General features: G+C 45.0%; 1 protein-coding gene across 4 annotated transcripts in view; it reads right to left on the bottom strand.

The window, feature by feature from the left end:
- Positions 1-8,557: 8,557 nt before the first annotated feature.
- The window catches only part of GFRA1 (GDNF family receptor alpha 1), a 255,364-nt gene continuing 243,071 nt past the window's right edge, over positions 8,558-20,850 (bottom strand). For all 4 annotated transcript variants that reach the window (XM_067024579.1, XM_067024580.1, XM_067024578.1 and 1 more), the window contains 2 exons: positions 11,620-11,673; positions 8,558-10,673 (listed from right to left, as the gene is read on the bottom strand). In XM_067024579.1, the coding sequence (XP_066880680.1) occupies positions 10,518-10,673; positions 11,620-11,673 (210 nt within the window). In that variant the 3' untranslated portion in view covers positions 8,558-10,517. The remainder of the gene's footprint in view (positions 10,674-11,619; positions 11,674-20,850) is intronic.

The raw sequence follows: 20,850 nt of genomic DNA, 5'->3' as shown, positions 1-20,850 counted from the left end.
CCCACAAGCCTGCAGGGCAGAGTTTGAATGGGCACTGGCATCAATAAACTGAATTCCAGTCCTGCTCTGCCGTCCTTAGCTGTGTGACTTTGCATCAGTCACTTGCCCTCTCTGAGCCTCAGTTGCTTTCGTTGCAAAATTAGATGAATTCTACCTGGGAGTTGTGAGGGCTGAATGTGATCATGTACGCAGAGCCCATCTATCCTGGTGTGGGGGGCCTGTGGTGAGCACCCAGTACCACCAGCTGTCACTGTCATGAGTGTTCTGAGGGCACCATCCACAGGGTGGGCTAACCCTTGACACGCCTGCCACCGAAGGAGCAGACCCAGTCTCCCCTCGGGCTGTGTGGGCCCTGCGTAGAGAGGACTCATCCTGTGTCACCAACCACAGAGTAAGCAATTATTTAAAAATTCTCCTATGCACACAGTGTACACTGAGCCCGTGAGGTGCTTCTTCCCCAAATTGCAGCAATTAATCTCTGAAGAGGTTCTGCGGGGCAGACACTCACTCTGCGGGGCTTTGCTGGACTCAGTAGGAAACTTTAGTCCTGAGTGTGCACTGAGCCACGGCCGCCTCTGCCTCTTTCTTCCAAAGAGCAGGGGCCAAACCCTGAGCTGGGTTCCAGCCATTGCACAGTTCAGTTTACTTTATTTTTTATTCTTTAAAATGATTGGTTAAAAAAAAAATCCAGACAAATGCTGTATCTAGATAGTATCTATCCATCCATTCATCTCTTCATCCATTCATTGTCTATCTATCCACACATCTATATCTCCTATCTATCTAATCTATCTATCTATCATCTATCATCTCTATATATATCTACCTCTATCATCTATGTTTTTTAAATGTATACAAGTAGGACTCTATTTTTCATTGTTCTGTACCTTGCCTTTTCACTTAATATACAATAGACCACTTTCTGTTTCAGTGGATGTACATCTACTTTTTAAAATAGTTGCATAATATTCCCTTATCCAGATGCACCATGAGTTCTTTCACCAGTTCTCTGTGGATGGACATTCAAGTTGTTTCAAGAGTTTTGCTATTGCAAACTATTCTGCCATGAAAATCCTTTTGCATGGATCTTGCCACACTGTGTAAGAATGCAGGGTAAATTCCTTACAGTGGAATTGTTGGCTCAAAAGGGGTGAAGATTTAAAATGATGATACATATTGTCAAACAGTTTTCTAAAAAAAAATTGCTCCCTTTTTTTTTAAGAAGATGTTGGGGGTAGGAGTTTATTAATTAATTTATTTATTTGTGCTGTGTTGGGTCTTCGTTTCTGTGCGAGGGCTTTCTCTAGCTGCGGCGAGTGGGGGCCACTCTTCATCGTGGTGCGCGGGCCTCTCACTGTCTCAGCGTCTCTTGTTGCCGAGCACAGGCTCCAGACGCGCAGGCTCAGTAGTTGTGGCTCACGGGCCCAGTTGCTCCGTGGCATGCGGGGTCCTCCCAGACCAGGGCTCGAACCCGTGTCCCCTGCACTAGCAGGCAGATTCTCAACCACTGCGCCACCAGGGAAGCCCCAAGATTGCCCTTTTTCATGTACCCACCCAAGGTTTTCTCAGGCCAGGTGCTCACTTTATCTTTGGAAAATGGTGAATTCTTTGTCTACCAGCCTGGATGGGAGAACTCTTCACGGGGGTAAAACCCATCAGTGCAGCCAGCACTGCCAGTTTATGTGACTTTTATGGATACTCCTGCTCGTATCTTTCACATCATTGTGTTTTCGTTTATGCTTTATATCACCAAACACAAGCAGTCTTGTATCTGGTTTCTGTCACAGTTTTTTACTCACTTTCTTGGCATTTCTCTCAGGGTTTTATTAGTCGTTTCTTGTTCCTGCTCCTAAAATTTCTATCACCTGCATGCTGAGATTTGGTTGTATTAGGGTTGTATTTGGTTGTATTAGATCCGAATACTGAGGACTGTGGGGGGAAACTCCAGGTCCCCAGAGCACTACCCCCTTCCCCTTTCTGTTTGATGGTTCAGGGGACATCAGAGTCCTTCCCTTCCTGGGGCCAGCCCACTGCTGCTGGCATGAGAGGTTCACTTCCCTGCAACTGAGCTTAGAGATTTCCGCTCAGGCTGTCCTGAGCAGCCCAGAGCCGGGAAAGATGTTGGGATCTAGGGTTTTGCTATACCTTAGAAATACCAAGCCCAGCTCCAAAGGCTCACAAACTTTGGATCCAAGCTGTGGAGTCTGGCAGAAGTCATCCTAAACTTGGTCAACTGAAAGCAGCTCTGAAAGCAAGGGAGTAGGAAAACCCAGTTGAATGACAAATCACAAAGAACACAAATGTTCTACAGAATCTCAAGGGAAACACAGGCTTCTGTCCTACAAACGGCAAGGTCTTCTTGGGGTCGAGTGGGCTGCAATTTTCAGACTGAAGCAAACAACAATGGTGAAGTTAATGACTGTGGTTTGGGTTTTAATAATTTGCCTTAAAAATGCTGGAGGTGATAAGGTGCCAGAAATGATAACTTCCCCGGGGAAGTGGGGGGGTCATATGTTGAGCAACCGTGATCGTGATGCTAATTCTACAAGAGAAAAATCTGGCCTCATGTGATATCACGTGATTCTTCCTTGCCAGGCACTAAGCTGGATGCTGGAAATCAGAAAATGGCTCACTCTGTCTTTACTTTTTATCAAAACACTTACTCTTTCTAAGTGTATACAAATAATTCAATACACATATGATAGTAACTAGAGAACCCACCCACTCTATCCTCTCAGTATAAAACTGCATGTTGAAGACATGAGCTAAATATCAGCCGTGGCCCTGCACTAGAACCTAGTTCCTTTTGGTATTGCACACACGAGCTGTTAGGCTGGGTCTAAAACAGTGGCTTCAACATGGCGGGCCTTGTTGCTGCCTCCCCCTCCTAGGGATTTGACATTGTCTTTGGCGGGGAGAGAAGTTGCCACTGGCATCTAGTGGGTAGAGACCAGGGATGCTGCGAAACATCCTACACCCACAGGACCGGACACCCCTCAATGTCTTGACGCTGGGAATTTCTAGTATTTGGAGATTTCAATATCACTTTCCAGTGAATTAAGATAAAAGAAGAAGACACAGTAATCATTTTTTTTTAAGAAAGAAAACAATGTTTATTAGGATATTCTGGGGTGAGGGAGACGGCTGAAGGGACTGCGTACGTACATTGTGTAATGCTTAGGCAATACGCTAACAGAAAATGTAAACATCACAAAAGTACTTCCAAAGTCCAAAGAACAAAACGTGTACTTCTGCGTGGAGACCGTCCTCCGTGGGTGGCGGCAATGAAGCACGTTGCAAAACAGCTGTGTGAGGAAGCCGCGAGGGAAGGACCCCAGGAGAACGTCCAGGTTCCTCAGGAAGCAGATACACGAGATGGTGAAACAAACGCGTTACCTTCTACACGTGGAAAACTCAGGAAACACGATATAAAATGGCGACCGGAAAGAAAGCTGCTCATCCGTATCCTCTCCTAAGTGGGGGCTTCAGGGGAGCTCACCCCACCCCTCACCCCAACTCTGGCGAGGCTGAGGGTCTGAACCCCTCTCCCAGGACAGAATTCTAAAATGATCCTGAACAGCAGAATCCTTCTCTTCCACCTGTATTGTTAACTTGCATGAAACGGAACGAACGGAACTGAGACGCACCCTCGGGTTAAGAGTAAGAATCCAACACCATCCAAAAGATACAGCAAAACAACCCCACTTCCTACAGCTCACACAGCTTCTCAGCAGGAGCTGGATTAAACAAGAGAAAATAATTTCAATATCAAGGGAAAATGCACAGAGGATGAGAAAACTCTTTAAAGCAAACTCTGGTAAAAAACGTTTCCCCACCTCCCTTGGGGGAGAGAAGGGAGAAAAAGAGAAAAGACAGATAATTAGGAGAACTATAAGGTCCTGCATTTCAGGTTTCTGAAACCATTTCTTCAACCCTCTGAGGACAATCAGCTATTTCTGAATCCAGAAAAGCACATCACAAGTGTCTGGTTACTAGAAGACCACAACCAAATAAGGCAGGGCGATCTGTGATTTGGTTCTGTGGCTTCCATTCTCTTCTCTTTCCACTGCTACCCCCCCACCCCCATTTCAGAAATGCCTTCAGCTAAAGCTAAAAAGTAAAAAAAACAAATTCCGGATCAGGCATGCTTTGCATGCCAGGAAGAGAAAGCTGGATCCTACAGCCCTGCAGCAGTTGCGACACAGAAAGAGAGAGGGAGCTTTAGCGATAGAGCTTTAAGCGCCACTGGTGCCAAGAAAGCCGAGTACCTTCCCCTGGACCTGCAGACGCCCGGCCGGTTTGCTGACAGACGACAGGCCTTTACCGACTTCTGACAGCCTGCGTTTCCTGCACCCGGGGCATCTACTGGGTGTTCCAATTCCTCCTCCTACTTTACTCTGGTTCTAAGATCTGTGTTATGTTTGGCGGACAGCTCTGGTGTCTCCCACTCCCACCAGCACCATGGCTGGTCCCTGACAGCTGGGACTTCCACTGGCCTGTGGGCCTGGCCGTGCTCACGGCCCTCTGAGGATCAGAGTGGTGACCCCACTGGCTTCTCCATGGTGGCCTTGTGGGCACAGGCTGAGGGCGGGTGTACACATGTGGACTGGGAGTTACCTCTTAGAGACTGAGTCTGAAAAGCAGCTTCACGGACTATTTATAAATAAGAGAATTTAGATTCTCCGAAGGATATCAAAGTGAAGGATTCGGCCAATCTGGAAACAATGGTTGTTCCCCTAAGCTGCTGTCAAAGGGCCCTATATTCTCCACTTACTCGTGCGGGAGCCTCGGCTCCAGATGAAGCTTCATTCAAGTACAGTAGATGTTCCATAAATGTGCTGAATTGTTCAGCACCTGAGTTCACTTCTCAGGATGCTGGCGGAGGCTGCATCCCTGGGGTCGGTCAGGACCGGTCGGGTGGTCCATCTTTCTTGCCAGCATCCTGCACTTGAAGCAGATTAAAGCATCAGCAGACTCACTGGCTAATTTCCCACAAAGTCTACCCCATTTGGGGTCCTGTCCTTTCTGGTGGATGTCGTGAGCCTGCTGGGACTGGCTGGTCCTGCTCAGCTCTTCTGGGGACAAATGCCAGTTTTCCATCTCTCGGCAGGGAATGCATCAGACAAAGCCACTTTGATCCCAACACTTTTTTTCACCCTTTCTCCCAAGTCACCCTCAATAACCTCAGGAGGACACCTTCAGCATCGACGCATAACAGCTCAGTGCCGTAAGATGATGCAAATGGGCCGGCCCTTGCTACTGTATTTCAGAATGAAACCCTTCGATGTCCTAAAGTTTTTCATTCACCCAGAAGTGTTTCATTTCCTACTCTGGATCATGCTTTCTGCTAGGGAAGCGTGAGTGGGAAGAGAGGTTCAAAAGAAGAAAGGGACTGATGGTCTCCAGCCAGTCTCTTGGCACGTCCTGCAAAACGAAAAGTGGGGATTGGTAAGACAGCTGGACCTGGGATGAAGAGAAGAAAATCAGAGAATACCTTCTATTGATGCTGGTGCTGGGTTTGGCAGCTGCCCTTGAGCAAAAATAAACTCCCTATGGCAGTGGAACAAGATGCTGCTATGGGCACCTGCCAGAGGCAGACCGCCGAAGTCGCAGCTGCACTGGTCAAATGAGCCTGGAGACCTCAGGGGGCTGGGAGCTCGATGACTGTTACAGGCTGCGGTTCTCGGCAGGCAGTTTATTGAAACAGGGCTGGCGTGCCTTCCCCACCCCTCTGGGCTGGGTCTCAGAACAATCAGAAGTGCAGGTGGTGCATCCCACTGAAAGACCCAGGCTGTCTCCGGGAGGGAGGAGAAGCTCATCAGAGAGCTCTGGGAACTACAAAGGGATGCTTGGCGAGGATGCAGGAGACAAGACAATCCCAGAGCTAAGAAGGGCGAGCTCAGGGGAGGGCTGGATGGATGAACTTTCTACTCCCGGATTAACATCATCTTCAGATCGCCTGGCTCCTCAGAGAGACTTCTCTGTCTTCAAAGAGCCAGGGTTACGTGTAGGATGGGCATCTGACAGAACAAGAATTAATTTGGGTAGGACTAAACTTAGAATGATTACGATGAAGAACTGATGGGAAGGGACTCTGTTAAATACTTGGGCAATAAGAAACAAGGGTGGGGACTGGGGTTATCAATAATCGATATGCGAGAGAAGGGAATCCGTCAATGTCTTAAGATAACGACCCTTGGGAAATGAAATGTCCCACTGAATACATCCCAGGATGGAGGCAGTGGCAAAAACCCACAGATTTAAGGCCTCTGCAATGAGAATCTATTTCAGAGGTACAGTCGCCTTGAAGAATTCTAGACAACAGAGTTCAAATAAATGGTCACTTGAGAATAAAAGCTGTGCCAAAGTCAAGAGGTATCAGATCTACACATGAGATGCTTATCTTAGGGATGAGAGAAAAACATAGCTTGTAAGGATATCTAACCAAATTCCCAGCTGTTCTGCTGTTTTAGAATTTCTAAAAAGAAACTCCTTCCTCTGCCTTCCAGATATTAGCTCTGGCGTGCTTCCTACAAAGGCACTGGTGTCTAATTCAAGGAACTCTGGATGTTTTGTTGGGACAAGTTTTCTGTTTGGATCAGACTGCACGCTCCATTTACCAATGGCACACGGTCTCTTGCGGTACCTTGATTTTGCTTCGTCTCTTCAAACTCTCCAAACTCAGTGCAGACAGGCACTTTGGCCAACATCATGTTCGGGCCATTGGTAATTGACTCTTGTGTGTCGTCATTGCTTTTTGGTCTTTCTTGAAACGACGGGTCTGACGTGGTCTCATTTGTTTTATCAAAGAGCAGAAACAACAAAGACCGCGGGGGTATGAATCCAAGAGCTCAAGAACAGCTTGAAAGAGAATGAGAAGATGTGCGTTCATTTAAGCAGGTCGTTTTCTGGCCCACAGTTTATCGACTCAAATAAGTCGTGCATGCCTGACTACATGAGTGAAAGCTTATTTTCCAAAAGACAGCTCCTCCGAGGCCACTGTTTTGTAAATAATAACAACAGAAATACATTTTTGCTGGATTCTAAGAACAGAATTTGCTAATTATATAAACTCTCACTGCTCTTACATGTCTCTTCCCAAGCACTTAACACTGATTTAGAAATGCTTCCTCTCTCCCACTTTCCTAGCTCAGCAGATGGAGTGTTTGGGAGTGTCTGATTCAGAGTACAAAGAGGCAGGTGGGAAATGGGGATGCAGCTGGAGACAACCCATCCTTGGAGCATGTGCAAGATAGAAACAATCTTAATATAGACTAGATCAAAGGCCACAGCAGCTCTGGAGGAGCCCTGTCCTATATTTGTTTTCCTTGAAGAAGTAGCTTCTAAAACATTTTTTACTACAGGATTAAGAATCGTTAAAAAAAATTTTTTTTTAATGGAAACCACACTCCTTTCACACTTTGGATACAGTTTGCTATACTTAATGAAAAATAATCTATGTCATTCTCAACTTACACTTTTTTTTTTTTTACTAGAGGCTTGAAAAAAACCAGATATGGAAAAATATATTCAGGTGGCATTCTGCATCCCCTCTCTTTACTGTGCCCTTCTTCCTTCATGTGCTCTAGTTTGAAAGCTACTCAAACACCTCTCCGTCAAAGATATTCAACATCAAGGGGACTGAATGTGCTTCTAATCGGTTTGGCAATCTTGCCTTTTTTTCTCTGAAATGCGTAGAGCATAGCTAGACTTGATTTGGGAGCCATGGTCTCCATGGATGTAAGTTACTGTTTTTGTTTGCCAAAATCAACTACAATGAGATGCGTTCTCCAACAGGCCCAAACCTCAGCAGACAGCCCTTGTATTTTGGTGGCACCTTCCACGCAGGGCCTGCAGGACAGGAAGTAGTGAACCATTTTTTGCTTTTAGCACTGCCAGAGGAAGCTGGATAGGTAAAAGGTTTTGCCTGCTCCAGTACTGGGGCAAATGATGGTGTTTCTGGGGCACCGTGTTAAACTGAGATCACCCCGAACAGCAGAAACCCTTGCTTGGCATGATTTTATAAGAGTCTCTCTAACAAGTTGTCATGGAACATCCTTCCCGCTGTTTACTTAAGCACTAATTTATTTTCAAATTGACGATTTGGTAACTCTCGTATGCTTCTATCTCTGAAGAAAAATGAGATCTGTGTTGGTGAAAGATGAGGCTTTTCAGAATTTAATTTATGTGCTACACACCCATGTGTTTTTCACTGAAGGCCACTCTTGTTAGCTCTGATAATTCCTATTTCCTCTTTGGTCATCTGAAGCTAATTAGAGCTGCTGTTTATTACAGAAGTAATCAATAGCTTTCTACAGTAGATTACATAGAATCAGACCTCTATGCAATTAGTCCAATGTAGATACACAGAGATACCTTAATTAAAACAAAATATGCTCTGTAAGAGATATGCTTTCACAGACGACTGGAATCCCAAGTATTTCAACATGTTTAATGTGTTTATTCAAAGGAAGAGTCTTTAGGAGAAACCTTTCACTAATTGAATTTGTTTGATGAGTTCCCCTTGAAAACATTCTGAAGTGAAAAAACTCGGTACTTAGTATATATATTTATGTTTATTAACATTTGGATATAAATGTACTTCAAACACCGATAGAGCTAAAAGGCTACGCCTTCATCTTGGGTTTAATAGATTCCCCCCCCCCCAGTAATTTGATTAATCCTTACAAGGCAAACATCCGTGAGCAAAGGGAATCAGGATGAAATGTGCACTGTGGGTCTCCCCCTTCCACCCCTCTACTGATATGGGAAGAAAGCCAACGGCTTCCAATACTCCATTGGGTGGAATCTCCTCGCCTCTCTTCAGTTTCAAAGAAACATGGCTACTAGCACTCGATCCTTGTAGATTTCGAATCTCACCATTTCAACCAGACTTCAAAAGTGCACTTTTGAGTCTGTTCGTTTAAGGAAAAGAATGATAGAAGAGGACACGCAGTTAACAAGCCAAATGCCTTATATCCAGAGTCCTGTTTTGTTCTGTGTCTCTGTGCCAATCAGCTCGGCTCCACAGACCTGATGGTGACCCTCTGGATCCACAAACCTTTCTTCTCTTTTGCAGTCAGTCACAGCCTGTCCTGGACAACACAGAACATGGTGCAAGCAGACACCCATGACCTTCAGACCAAACTGCTCTACACAGCAGCCAAGCCATGACAGACGGGAGTCAAGACAATCCTTAGCAAAAGAACCGTGTACCCTGGCATGGATCTGCTTCAGAAGAAAGGGCAGCACGTCCCAAGCCCCGTCCCAGTCAAGGCTGCCTTTGTCAAGTAACACGAACACCAAGGTACTGGTCTGTGTCAACCGGAAAGGGTGCCATTGGACATGGTCGAACATTTACGAGTGGCTGCTGGTTTCCTCACAGGTACGCACGCTTGCGTTTCAGGAAATGATAAAAGACAATGCTCGGCCGCTCTGTCTCCTCCTGCCTGCCCACGATAACGTGACGCGGAGCTTTCTGCTAAAGCACGGGGCTCCTCAGACTCTGCTTTTGAAGAGCTGTCTTCGTGAACATCGGAGCTAACACTACTTAGGAGAGGAAAACGAGCTCCATGTATTTTGTATGAAACCACCAGTAAAAAAATGAAGACAGTGTCATTACTTTCAAAATATAGAAAGCCAGGAGTTGAAATCATTTAGTAGTAAATTTTTTTTTCTACATATAACCTCATACGTGTAAAGAGTACTGGAATGGTGCTTCAGCTATATTTAACTCTTGTTAGTTTAAGGGCTTCTCGCTCAGTTAAGGCTTAGGAAAATGTCTCAAGGATCAAGGTTCTGTGAAGTCTCATGCCCACTTTCACTCTCTATTTTGACTAGAAGACAGACACTACACTGGGATGTGACAGGTATTTTTTGTTTTTGTAGGAGAGTGCAGAACTGTTTACAGTACGTAAACTTAGCGCGGAAAATACTAGTACATATAGAAAAGTGAACATTGGTACAAGCTTGTCTGCACAAAGTCCATCAAGACTGTCTTGATGAGGATCTTCACTTTGTGACCAAAAAATCCTGGCATCCATGTACCGCTGCAGTCATGTCATCAGAAAGAAAACCTATTACATAAGATATGGAAGATTCTTTAAGAAATACCAACTCCTTCTCTAGCTAGTGAAGGCCAGAGTTAAACTGTTAAAATCACCATCCTCATCGTCCTCTTGAAAAACATGGCCCCAGTTTGCTTTACAGCCAAATCAACAAACCGTCCCTTTATAAAACAGCATGCCCCAAAGCCTTCTGAGTTTGGAATGCAGCACTGTATCGGGGATCCCATATAAGCCCTAAGGATCACAAGAAGCTTTCTTAGAAAAGAAAAGAAAAGAAAAGAAAAGAAAAAAAAAAAAAAGAAAGAAAGAAAAATGTTCCAGTTGGATGAAACTGTTTTAGCAGTGTCTCAACTGAGTTCCTAAAACTGGAATTTCAGATATACAAGAGAACAGGAAACAGATAACTTGGTTTTTGTCTTTTTACATGTCCATATTGTTTTTTAAATGCAGCTACGATGTGTCAGCCAAAGATAAAGATAATAGGGTGGACGGGGTGATTACCACCAGGACCAGCAGTGGATTCAGACTGCAGCTTGGAGAAGCAGCCATTGATTTTGTGGTTATGTGGCTGGAAGCCCCAGCAAGACCATCCTTTTCGTAATCACGCTGTAAGAAAGAATGTTTTCATTATCACCCACTGCATGTGTTCATTCTATCAAGGCATATTTTAACCGCACTCTTTCTCTCTCACTGCTCACCACAGCTGACCCGGGATTTTACCCCCACTCCCAAGGTCCCCCAGCAACTGTGCAACATGGAACCATTCTCCTTCTGGGTACCAGTGACTCAGAAGGGATGTTTGCTGTCTCTCTCCATCACGAAGGAGGGCAGGAGGAATCATCTTGGGAAACTTGCCCAAGCAAGTATGAGTTCATGTAGAGATGGGTCACATATTGCACTGGAGACTGGCAGAGAAGCCAGTAGCCTTTCCCTCCATTGGCTGGTTCAACCATGGACTTCATAGATGAAGGATCTCGCCCTGCTTGTCAGAGAGTCCCGACCAAAACCCAGGCTCCCAAATTCCCAGTGGGCACAGCTGTCCTTCCCCAGGATTGATTCCTTCAGCCCCAGCCCCAGCACCTGCTCAACCCCATAACGCCACATCCCGCCACAAGGAGCTATGATCGTGACAGAATCATCCCCCCTCTCACTTGTAGATTAGGGAGGGTAATGTGGCCCCCTTGGCTACTTCTGGGTTGCTCTGGAGGTCAAAGGACATCTGGTAAGGAGCAAGAGTCGTTATGTATCTTCTCTGTGCCAGATGAATTTACGTGACTGTGACCACAGACATGACCATGGTACTGGGACAATGGTATCTGTGCTGGTCCAGTTCTGAGATGAGGATCCTGGGGTCCACACTTGGTTCTCACTCTGGGCCCTAGGTTCTGAAGACTGCACCTGGCTCAAACGGCAGAGGGACATGGAGGGTGACTTAGATTTTTTCTGGACCTGAAACCTTGTTGTCTTTGAGCCCCTCACATCATATCCTGTTCCAGGGTCCCAAAGGCTCTGTTTCTATAAATGCAGGGAGACTCAGAAAGAAACAACTTACATCAGAAAGACAGAGGTGTGGACTGCCCGACATATTGGATTTCAGCTTCTGTGCCTGGAAAGAGACAAAAACGCACACACACAAAATCACTCATACATACCATGGAAGAGTAATTACTGATGATTAACTGTCTAGGGCCGTGCCATTTACAGAAATATGTGAGCCACAACTGTAAGCCCATATATAACTTAAATTTTTCTCCTAACCACATAAGTGATAACAGGTGAAGAAAAATTTAATCACATTTTCTTTAACTCAATATATTTATTACCATTTCAACATGTAATCAATATAAAAGATGATTAATGAGATACTTTACATTCTTTTATTTTCATACTAAGTCTTCCAAATTTGGTGTGTTTGACATAGTACATCTCAGTTTGTACCCACCTCATTTCAAAGTCACTGCACAGGTTACAAAAGAAAAAATATTTGAAGTCATTTACATTTTGAACTCATTTATAGTTCTGAAAGTTAATGTTTAGGAACTGCCTTCTAGGTAAAAATGGTGCAATAAAAATCCACATTTATTAGTAACATAAAGATAAGTCTTCCTGAAGCTTGTGTGTTTGTTCATTTGTTTATTAGTTGTTCCAGTCCACAAACACTTACCAAGCTATTTTCCAGTGCTGGGCATACGGTGATATGACAAAAAAGGATGTGGTCCTGGACTCATGTGGCTGCCCTCTAGTGGGAAAACCACTCAGTGCCTGGGGGCTAAGGCACAGGGCAGGGACTCTTTCAGACAGGTCCCCTTCAGGAATCGTGAAGGGCATTACGGACCCCAGATCCATCCATCTTAAAACTGCTTTAGGTGGTCACAAACCACCGAGCTGATCTCCTTGTGCTATGAGGCTGCTTCCCACTAGCTATCTATTTTATGATTGGTAGTGTATATATGTCCATGCCGCTCTCTCACTTTGTCCCAGCTTACCCTTCTCTTTCCCCGTATGCTCAAGTCCATTCTCTAGTAGGTCTGTGTCTTTATTCCCGTCTTGCCCCTAGGTTCTTCATGACCATTTTTTTTTTTAGAATCCATACATATGTGTTAGCATACGGTATTTGTTTTTCTCTCTCTGACTTACTTCACTCTGTAGGACAGACTCTAGGTCCATCCACCTAACTACAAAATAACTCAATTTCGTTTCTTTTTATGGCTGAGTAATACTCCATTGTATATATGTGCCACATCTTCTTTATCCATTCCTCTGTTGATGGACACTTAGGTTGCTTCCATGTCCTGGCTATTGTAAATAGAGCTGCAATGAACATTTTGGTACATGACTCTTTTTCAATTATGGTTTTCTCAGGATATATGCCCAGTAGTGGGATCGCTGGGTCGTATGGTAGTTCTATTTTTAGTTTTTTAAGGAACCTCCATACTGTTCACCTAGAGGGGTGGGATAGGGAGGGTGAGAGGGAGGGAGACATGAGAGGGAAGAGATATGGGGACATATGTATAACTGATTCACTTTGTTATAAAGCAGAAACTAACACACCACTGTAAAGCAACTATACTCCAATAAAGATGTTTTAAAAAATACATGTACATTACCTATGCAATACAAATAAATACATATTTTATTGAAAACTGCTTTAGGACAGTTACAAGTTCCTGAGCTGTGAGGGCTTTAAGTTCCCTATTTCCTCGCAAATGAAGCAAGTTTCCACTGGGTTTCTACCTGAGAACCGAGGTGGAGGGAAGGTTCCATTGCTCAAACAATTACAGTAAAAACTGCTAACCCAGTGCAGCTCTCTTGTTTTGGAAAGGAAAACAAATTAGAGTGCAAAGAAGTTAAGTGACTTATCCAAGGGCACACAGTGAACTACTTTAGAGTCAAGATTTAGATAAGTCTCTGAAACTCCTGAATGGAACTGTGCTCTTTCCTGCTTTACCGTGTTTCTCCCAGGCAACCCTGGCATGCTTGACTCTTCATGCTCCACCTGCCCCCCAAATCCACACAAAGAATCCCTCTCATAGCCCCCTCCCCCTGAAACTAGGAGCCCTTTGGCATCGAAAGACCAAGAACTCATTTGTCGACAGGATGACCCTGGTTAAGCAAAACACCTGAATCTAGGAGTATCTTGGCAACCAGCTCTGTGGGAATGCCCTGGCAGGCTGCCTACTGCAGGACAACGTTTGCAACTTGTTGAAGACGTGCTAACCTGAAATGATAGCATGTTCACCCAAGGAGTAATTTATTGACCATAATGCTACGTGGGAGGCGTCATAACCTTTACCTCTATTTGCATATGCCAGCTGTGAATATGAAATAGAAACCTTTAAACAGGCGTCAAGAAAAAGACACTGTGAAGCATCCCTGGGCTGTTCAAAGGTCACTAAATGTTATGTATAAGAAGATCAGAGGGCAAATCAGAAGAGGAATTGAGCCTTACTCAAAAGCCTACTTTTAATCTATATTAATAGCAAATCTGGTCCATTGCATTGTAACCTGTAGAGAATAATATGTAGAACTTTGCACGTTTTATTTCTCTTCAAGGTTGGAATTGTGCCAGACACCAAAACGGCCCTAAAACGTCACATTCTGTCTTTTCCAGGTGGTAATCTACAAAAGACAACCCTCATTAAGGGCCTTTGCATAACTAAGAAGTTCACTAAAACGTGCAGAGAAGGCAGCCTGACTTTAGTCTGGGACACATTATTTCTTCAAGTTGTTTCTTGAAGAAAGCTCCACCTCAGTGTCCTAGACTGCAGTGCCCTCTAAGAGATCCAAGGGCTGGTAGGCCTCCTCCTATATGTTCTATATGATTCGTACCAGCATGCAGTGTTATCACTCATCATCTGTACCGTCTGAGAGACTCACTAGCTACACTTAGTCACTTCAGGAACCTGTTAATGTACTAGTAAAATGCCCACCTATTACATGATTGTAAAGGGGGCTTCCACCAACGGACTAGAAAAGGTCTCTATCTTAACCAATTTTCTTAAGTGGACTCCACATCAACATAGGTCGATTCTGGTCCTCAGTGGTCACTGGGAGTTCAACTTTGTACAGGATTAGAGTCATATGGCCGGGTAGACATGCTCTTGCCTCCCATCTGAGAAGGGCTAGGATGACTGATCACACAAGAAAATACATTGAGACCAGCTCCAAGTCCGTGAAGGCCCTGGGATCTTCTTCCCCCAAAGCAGGTATCTTGTTGGCCTCTAGCTAAAGCAAATAATCAACCTCTGGCTTTGTCTCCCTGTATCTCCACTGGCTTTACTTAAGGTGGAGGCAGCAGCTCCAAGTTCATCTGGCCTTGAGAACCATTCTGGTGGGCAGACTGAATGAACCGCTGAGTGAGGCCTCTGCAAAGACTCTGAGAAAATGCCTCCTCTCCTGTCAAACCTTTCCTAACCCAGCAGAAGCACCTAGCACTCCAGAGGCGTAGCGGTCCACGCACACCGGCCTCAAAAGCCTCTGCCTACATAGCGTATTAGCACTGCTTCCCATTGAGAGGTCTGGGGGGCGGGCAGGAAACCCCCCAGAACTGCAGAGGCAAAGAAGAGCAGCCCCCCAGCTCCGCCAGAACTCTGCATGAACCACACTAACACCTGTGAGTGTGATTAGAAGGCAAAGAACAGATGTTATTGGTTGTTGGAATAGCGGGCAGCACCTGGGTAAGAGAATCGAAGGGCTGCACATAGACATAAGACCTTTTTTTTTTTTTTTTTTTTGTGGTACGCAGGCCTCTCACTGCCGTGGCCCCTCCCATTGCGGAGCACAGGCTCCAGACGCGCAGGCGCAGCGGCCATGGCTCACTGGCCCAGCCGCTCCGCGGCACGTGGGATCTTCCAAACCTGGGGTATACATTACAAAGTGAGCGCCAGCGGGTCTGCTGCTTGGACTGAGTGGTATCAACTGGGTGTCCAGTGCCTCTAAGGGCTCGTAAGCTGCAGATGGAGGGGCAGAGCCTGGGGATTCAGACCTACATACGTCTAGCTGGTGGCGTGCTTGTAAGTCCTGTATTCAGTCTGAACCCCTCGGGTGACCACCGAGGGTCAGAAATCTACCTAGGCAGATCCAAAGTCCACTTAGGAAAATCTGGCTCTTAAAGCCCCTTGTAGAAGCCTGGGCAACCTGCTGTTTCCACATTTTAAAGGCTTTTCTCCTGAACGTTTTTTAAAACATCAAGCTATCGCTGTCTTGCTAGTCAGGTCTGATAAACGCAAGAAGATAAAATTATAGGGCATCCCTCACCTTCAACTACTGCAAAGAGTACTTACATATTTTAAACATTGCTTTCATCGATGAAAATTGGAACTGTCCCAGGAAAATTAAAAAAACAAAAAGAAAACAAAAACTGCTGAGACCTCGCAATGTATAAGGCAAGTGAGAAACTGGAAGAGCACCACTGCCGAGCCCTAAACGGGTAAAATCAGGGGTGTAATAATGGAACAAGTCCTGTCTGCAAGCTCTACAGCCCTGCTCATTAAGAGGATAGGCAGGGGCCCAACATAGAGCCTGGCCAGCCCAGACCTATCTAGGCACCAAACCTTACAGTTTGTGGCTTTAAAATATGATATCTTTTAAAAAGGAGAGAGGGATAAAGAAGAAGAGAAGAGAATGGATTTCAATTTTTCTAGAAGTCAATTTTAACCATTGTTACAGCATGTTGAAAAACGAATTATTTAATCCCTTTTATGAAAGCGGGTTTCATAACAGCTAACTCACGGTTATGCGGTTATGGGAGAAGCTGCCTGACTCCGAGTTGGGGGAAACAACACCACCAAAACACAGTACCATAAGGTTTTCATCTTGAGAAGGTGAAGAGGATACTGGAGAAACCATCCACAAACCAGTAGCTTTGCTGTCATTCTGGAAGACCAGGGAACTCGTTCTTTAGGCTCTTCATAAGCCTTGTCCCTGCAGCAGTCTTATAAAACTGTCACTGGCAGTAATCCCCAAGTCCAGGAATGTCGCATAATAGAATTTCCATGGCACTGTAATTGTGGCCAGACCTCCCCAGTCCCTGGCACTAAAGGGTTAATAAATGCATTAGATGCCGTTAACCTCTGTTACTCCCTTGCTTTTTACCCCTGTGATTAGCATTTGGAAAGCCTGCCTGGAGCCCTCCGGTACAGGATGCCCAGGCACACGTACAGTTCACAGTTCTCAGTCAAGCCAACTCATCGGGCACCGTGTACACAACGCGTTCTGCCCGTGGTGGGTTCTCCCCAAGCCTCGGGTCAGATCAGCCTTTGGAGCTCTGCTTATGGAACTGGAGACTTAATAGCATACCCACTTGCAGTCTGGCCTTTGCTGCCCCAGGACTCCATTTCTGTAGAGAAGCCAGTATTTAATCTTGGGTTTTTAGGCAGCTGTCAGCCAGCAGGGCATGGAACATTTCTCTACTCTCCTCCATGTATAAGAAAAGCCAGTTTCTGCTCTACCTCCAGAAAATGAAACCAGAGGAAGTTGCTGAATCCAATAGCAACAGATTGTCCAGGCTGCAGCCAAATGGTCATAATTAATGATGCTTCTGGTTCTCTTCTCCCTTGCTTTACTGATTAGAGAGATTTGCTATATTAAGAACCTGTTTGCTTAATGACAGAATACAAGCAATAAACAGAAATACACAGACTGTAAAACGCAATCAACTTTGCTCTCCAGTACTAAGTACCGAGCTGCATCTATCACACTTGTCAATATCAGTTTATCAGCTTACGATCCTCTTCTGCAGCATAAATTGGACCTTTGCTAGGGAAAACCATTGCATGAGTTCTTCCCAAAATAGTCCAGAACTCAAAGCCATTTCTCCGTTTAAATCTACGCATCTTACATTTTCTCGTAAGACAAAACATAAGAAGGCTGTGTACCTAATTTGAAGGATAACTGAGCAGAGTAATCCATTATTACTTTCTCATTTTTCACTTTGCATTTTAATAAAATGTATTCACCACATTATAGACTTTTATGAGTAGAACTTACTATATAACAATTCTATTGTGCACTAGACACATATTTGCCAAATTAATTTCTAAGCACACAAAAAAGACAGAAAAAAGAAGTGCCTGCTTAGTGAATCCAACCTAAGGAATGGTCATGTGCTCAGTGCGCTGTAGTCTTATACTCTTTTCAGCTTTTTGGATTTCGCCTGGGAGAGCCAGGGGAGGTTTTATTTCTGGTCTGGTCACAAGCAATTGGCCAGTCTTTCTAAAATCCTTGTCACTGTCTATTTTGAAACTCACCTTCCCGGTGAGTTTTGCTTTTCCTATGAACTTGGTAACAACCACTGGTCTGAATAATGTGTAGTCAAGTCAGTGCTTAAAACAAGTGGACACATAAATAAGGTCTACTCTGAGCCGCTGGGCGTGGGTGTTTGTCTCTCAGAGCCTGTGTTCGGCTCTGTTTCCTCTAAGCCGATTTCTGCCAGCCCCATGGGCTCTGGCACAGGCTGGGGAGGGGCTGAGGGGCTATGAGGAGGGACAGAGTGAGATGTGGGTGGTGATAATTCTTGGGCAGCTTTCCTACCATGTCTCATCTACCTTCTCCCTCCAAGACACTGTGTCTACATATTACCTGAACCTCAGCCAAAAGGCTTTCATTACATTAAGCTCTAAGGAGACCTTGTAAAGATGTTTCACCCTGCACAGGTTTAGGAAGGCCCACTGGGTACCAAGTTTAGTTAGTCTGGCAGGCTCTGGGCAGGTCGAGCCTGGTCATAAAAAGGGGTGGGGAGAGGACTGGAAGCCTGAAGTCACGCTTCCTTAGCCCAAGGAAGCACAGGCTCAGATCCCAGATGGGCTGTTTAGACAAGGCCTCCATGAAGTGAGGCCAGATTGTGTGCGTGTGCGTGTGCGTGTGTGTGTGTGTGTGTGTGTGTGTGTGTGGTGGTCGTAGCCTTAAAGGTGATATGGATTCCTGTTTTAGAGTCTAGAAGGTCTTGCATTCCTGGCACCTGTGAGTTGTTCCAAGTTTAACAGTGTGATTTAGGTTGAGCTTAGGGCCAAGCCTAGAGTAGAAACTTTTTTACCTGACAGCACTGGGGGCTGGGCCCTTAGGTCATTGGTCAATTGAGAAATGACGGTAAAGAGCAAAATCATTAAATCACTTAAAAATTACACATTTGTATCCAATTTTTTAATTTAGAAGTTTCTTTTTTTAATTATTGTGGTAAGAACACTTAACATGAGGTCTACCCTCTTAAATTTTTTTTTTTTTTTTTTGCGGTGCGCGGGCCTCTCACCGTTGTGGCCTCTCCCGCTGCAGAGCACAGGCTCCGGACGCGCAGGCTCAGCGGCCATGGCTCACGGGCCCAGCGGCTCCGCGGCATGTGGGATCTTCCCGGACCGGGGCACGAACCCGTGTCCCCTGCATCGGCAGGCGGACTCTCAACCACTGCGCCACCAGAGAAGCCCTACCATCTTAAATTTTTAAGTGTACAACACAGCAGTATTATCTACGGGCACAATGTTGTACAGCAGATCTAGAACTTACTCATCTTGCATAACTGAAACTACAAACCTGTTGAACAGCAACTCCTCGTGTCCCCTCCCCCAGCCCCTGGAAACCAAAATTCTGTTCTTTGCTTCCATGAGTTTGACTATTTTAAATACCTCATATGAATGGAATCATGCAGTGTTTGTCCTTGTGACTGGATTATTTCACTAACCAAAATGTCCTCCAGATTCATTCATGTTGTTGCATATTACAGGATTTTCTCCTTTTCAAGGTGAATAATATTCCATTGTATGTATTGTATCAAACATTTTAATTTAGAATTTGAATGTCATTCACTGACTGATTTTTGGATACATGATCAAGGCCACTTTCTTAAAAAGGTTTTTTAAAGAAAGAGTTTGCTGATTGGAATTCCCTGGTTTATGTTCTGCACAAGCTACACCTATCATTTACAATCCACATTTTCCGGTTTTTATTTCATTCAAACAGGAGTGGTGGGCTTCCCTGGTGGCGCAGTGGTTGAGAGTCCGCCTGCCGATGCAGGGGACGCGGGTTCGTGCCCTGGTCCGGGGAGATCCCACATGCCGCGGAGCGGCTGGGCCCGTGAGCCATGGCCGCTGGGCCTGCACATCCAGAGCCTGTGCTCTGCAACGGGAGAGGCCACAACAGTGAGAGGCCTGCGTACTACCAAAAAAAAAAAAAAAAAAAAAAAAAACAGAAATGGCATTTGTCTGACACCCACTGAGGAACCTCAGTGCAGAATCTTTCTACATTTTTACAATTTTTCTCAGTCTTTTAGAGTTGTCTGGGCCATACCTAATCAAAGGCATTTTTAAAAAGGAATTTGAACTTTTCTAATGTATTCAACCTAGTTTTCATTGAAACAACTTTCTTTCTTTTGTGCTCCTATTTCAGTCATTCATGTAATATTTAATTAAATTATGTAAGCAAAATACCAAATACAACAGCACCCAAAGGTTTGAGAACAAATTCTCCTGAATCTTTTAAACCTGCGCCTCCACTGGAGACAGCAAGGGGCTCAGGTGAGCAGGAGAGAGCCCACTAGCTTGGGGCATTCAACCTGCCTTGGGCATTGGATGCTTCCAGGGGAATAGCAGACAGGTTGGCTTCTGTGGTGAGTTGGCAAAATGGGGGTCAGTTAAGAGAGCTTCTCCTATGATTTAGAACTTGCTCTTGGTACCAGACTGACTGATAAGGTATGCTAAAAAGACCACAGGTTAGGAAGGTCCTGGTCCTAGCCCTTCAACCATCACCTATAATTACAATAACCCCCGCCCTACTACTGTCTACCTCACAGCGTTGTTGTACAACTCGAACGTGATACTCGGGGTGGAAGTCCTTTTAAAATCCAAGTTGCTGTTGATGATCTCTTAGCCTCTCTGTGGTCCCTATACTGGATGTTCTTGGATTCAGGCAGGGGTGTGACAAATACAAAAGATTAAGCTAATTTGGCTTGTGAATGTGATACTGAATAGAACTGGCTCATGATCTTCTTTCGTCGGATTTAAAAATGAATGCAATGAAAGAGATACAGTCCTGTAAGATATATCAACAGTCCTCCATTAGCTAAGCAGTCCCTGGGGCTTGCCTGTCCGTCTCCCACACACCATAAAAGGATGTCTGCAGCCCTAGGCTTGTAATTTAACACTAATGGCAGGATGGCAAGTAGCGCTGTGTGCTGACACTGTCTACAGCAGGGAGCTTAACACGGCGCTTGGGCTGGCCTTTCTTCTTTCCCTAACTCCACAGGATCATCTTACATCTATTTTGCTTTTCCCCGAGTTGTGGTGAACACAGGTTG

This window comes from Kogia breviceps, chromosome 2 (assembly GCF_026419965.1).
Source record: "Kogia breviceps isolate mKogBre1 chromosome 2, mKogBre1 haplotype 1, whole genome shotgun sequence".
Classification (NCBI taxonomy): domain Eukaryota; kingdom Metazoa; phylum Chordata; class Mammalia; order Artiodactyla; family Physeteridae; genus Kogia; species Kogia breviceps.
The sequence above is the reverse complement of the archived record's forward strand: the minus strand, read 5'-3'. Positions and strand labels throughout refer to the sequence as shown.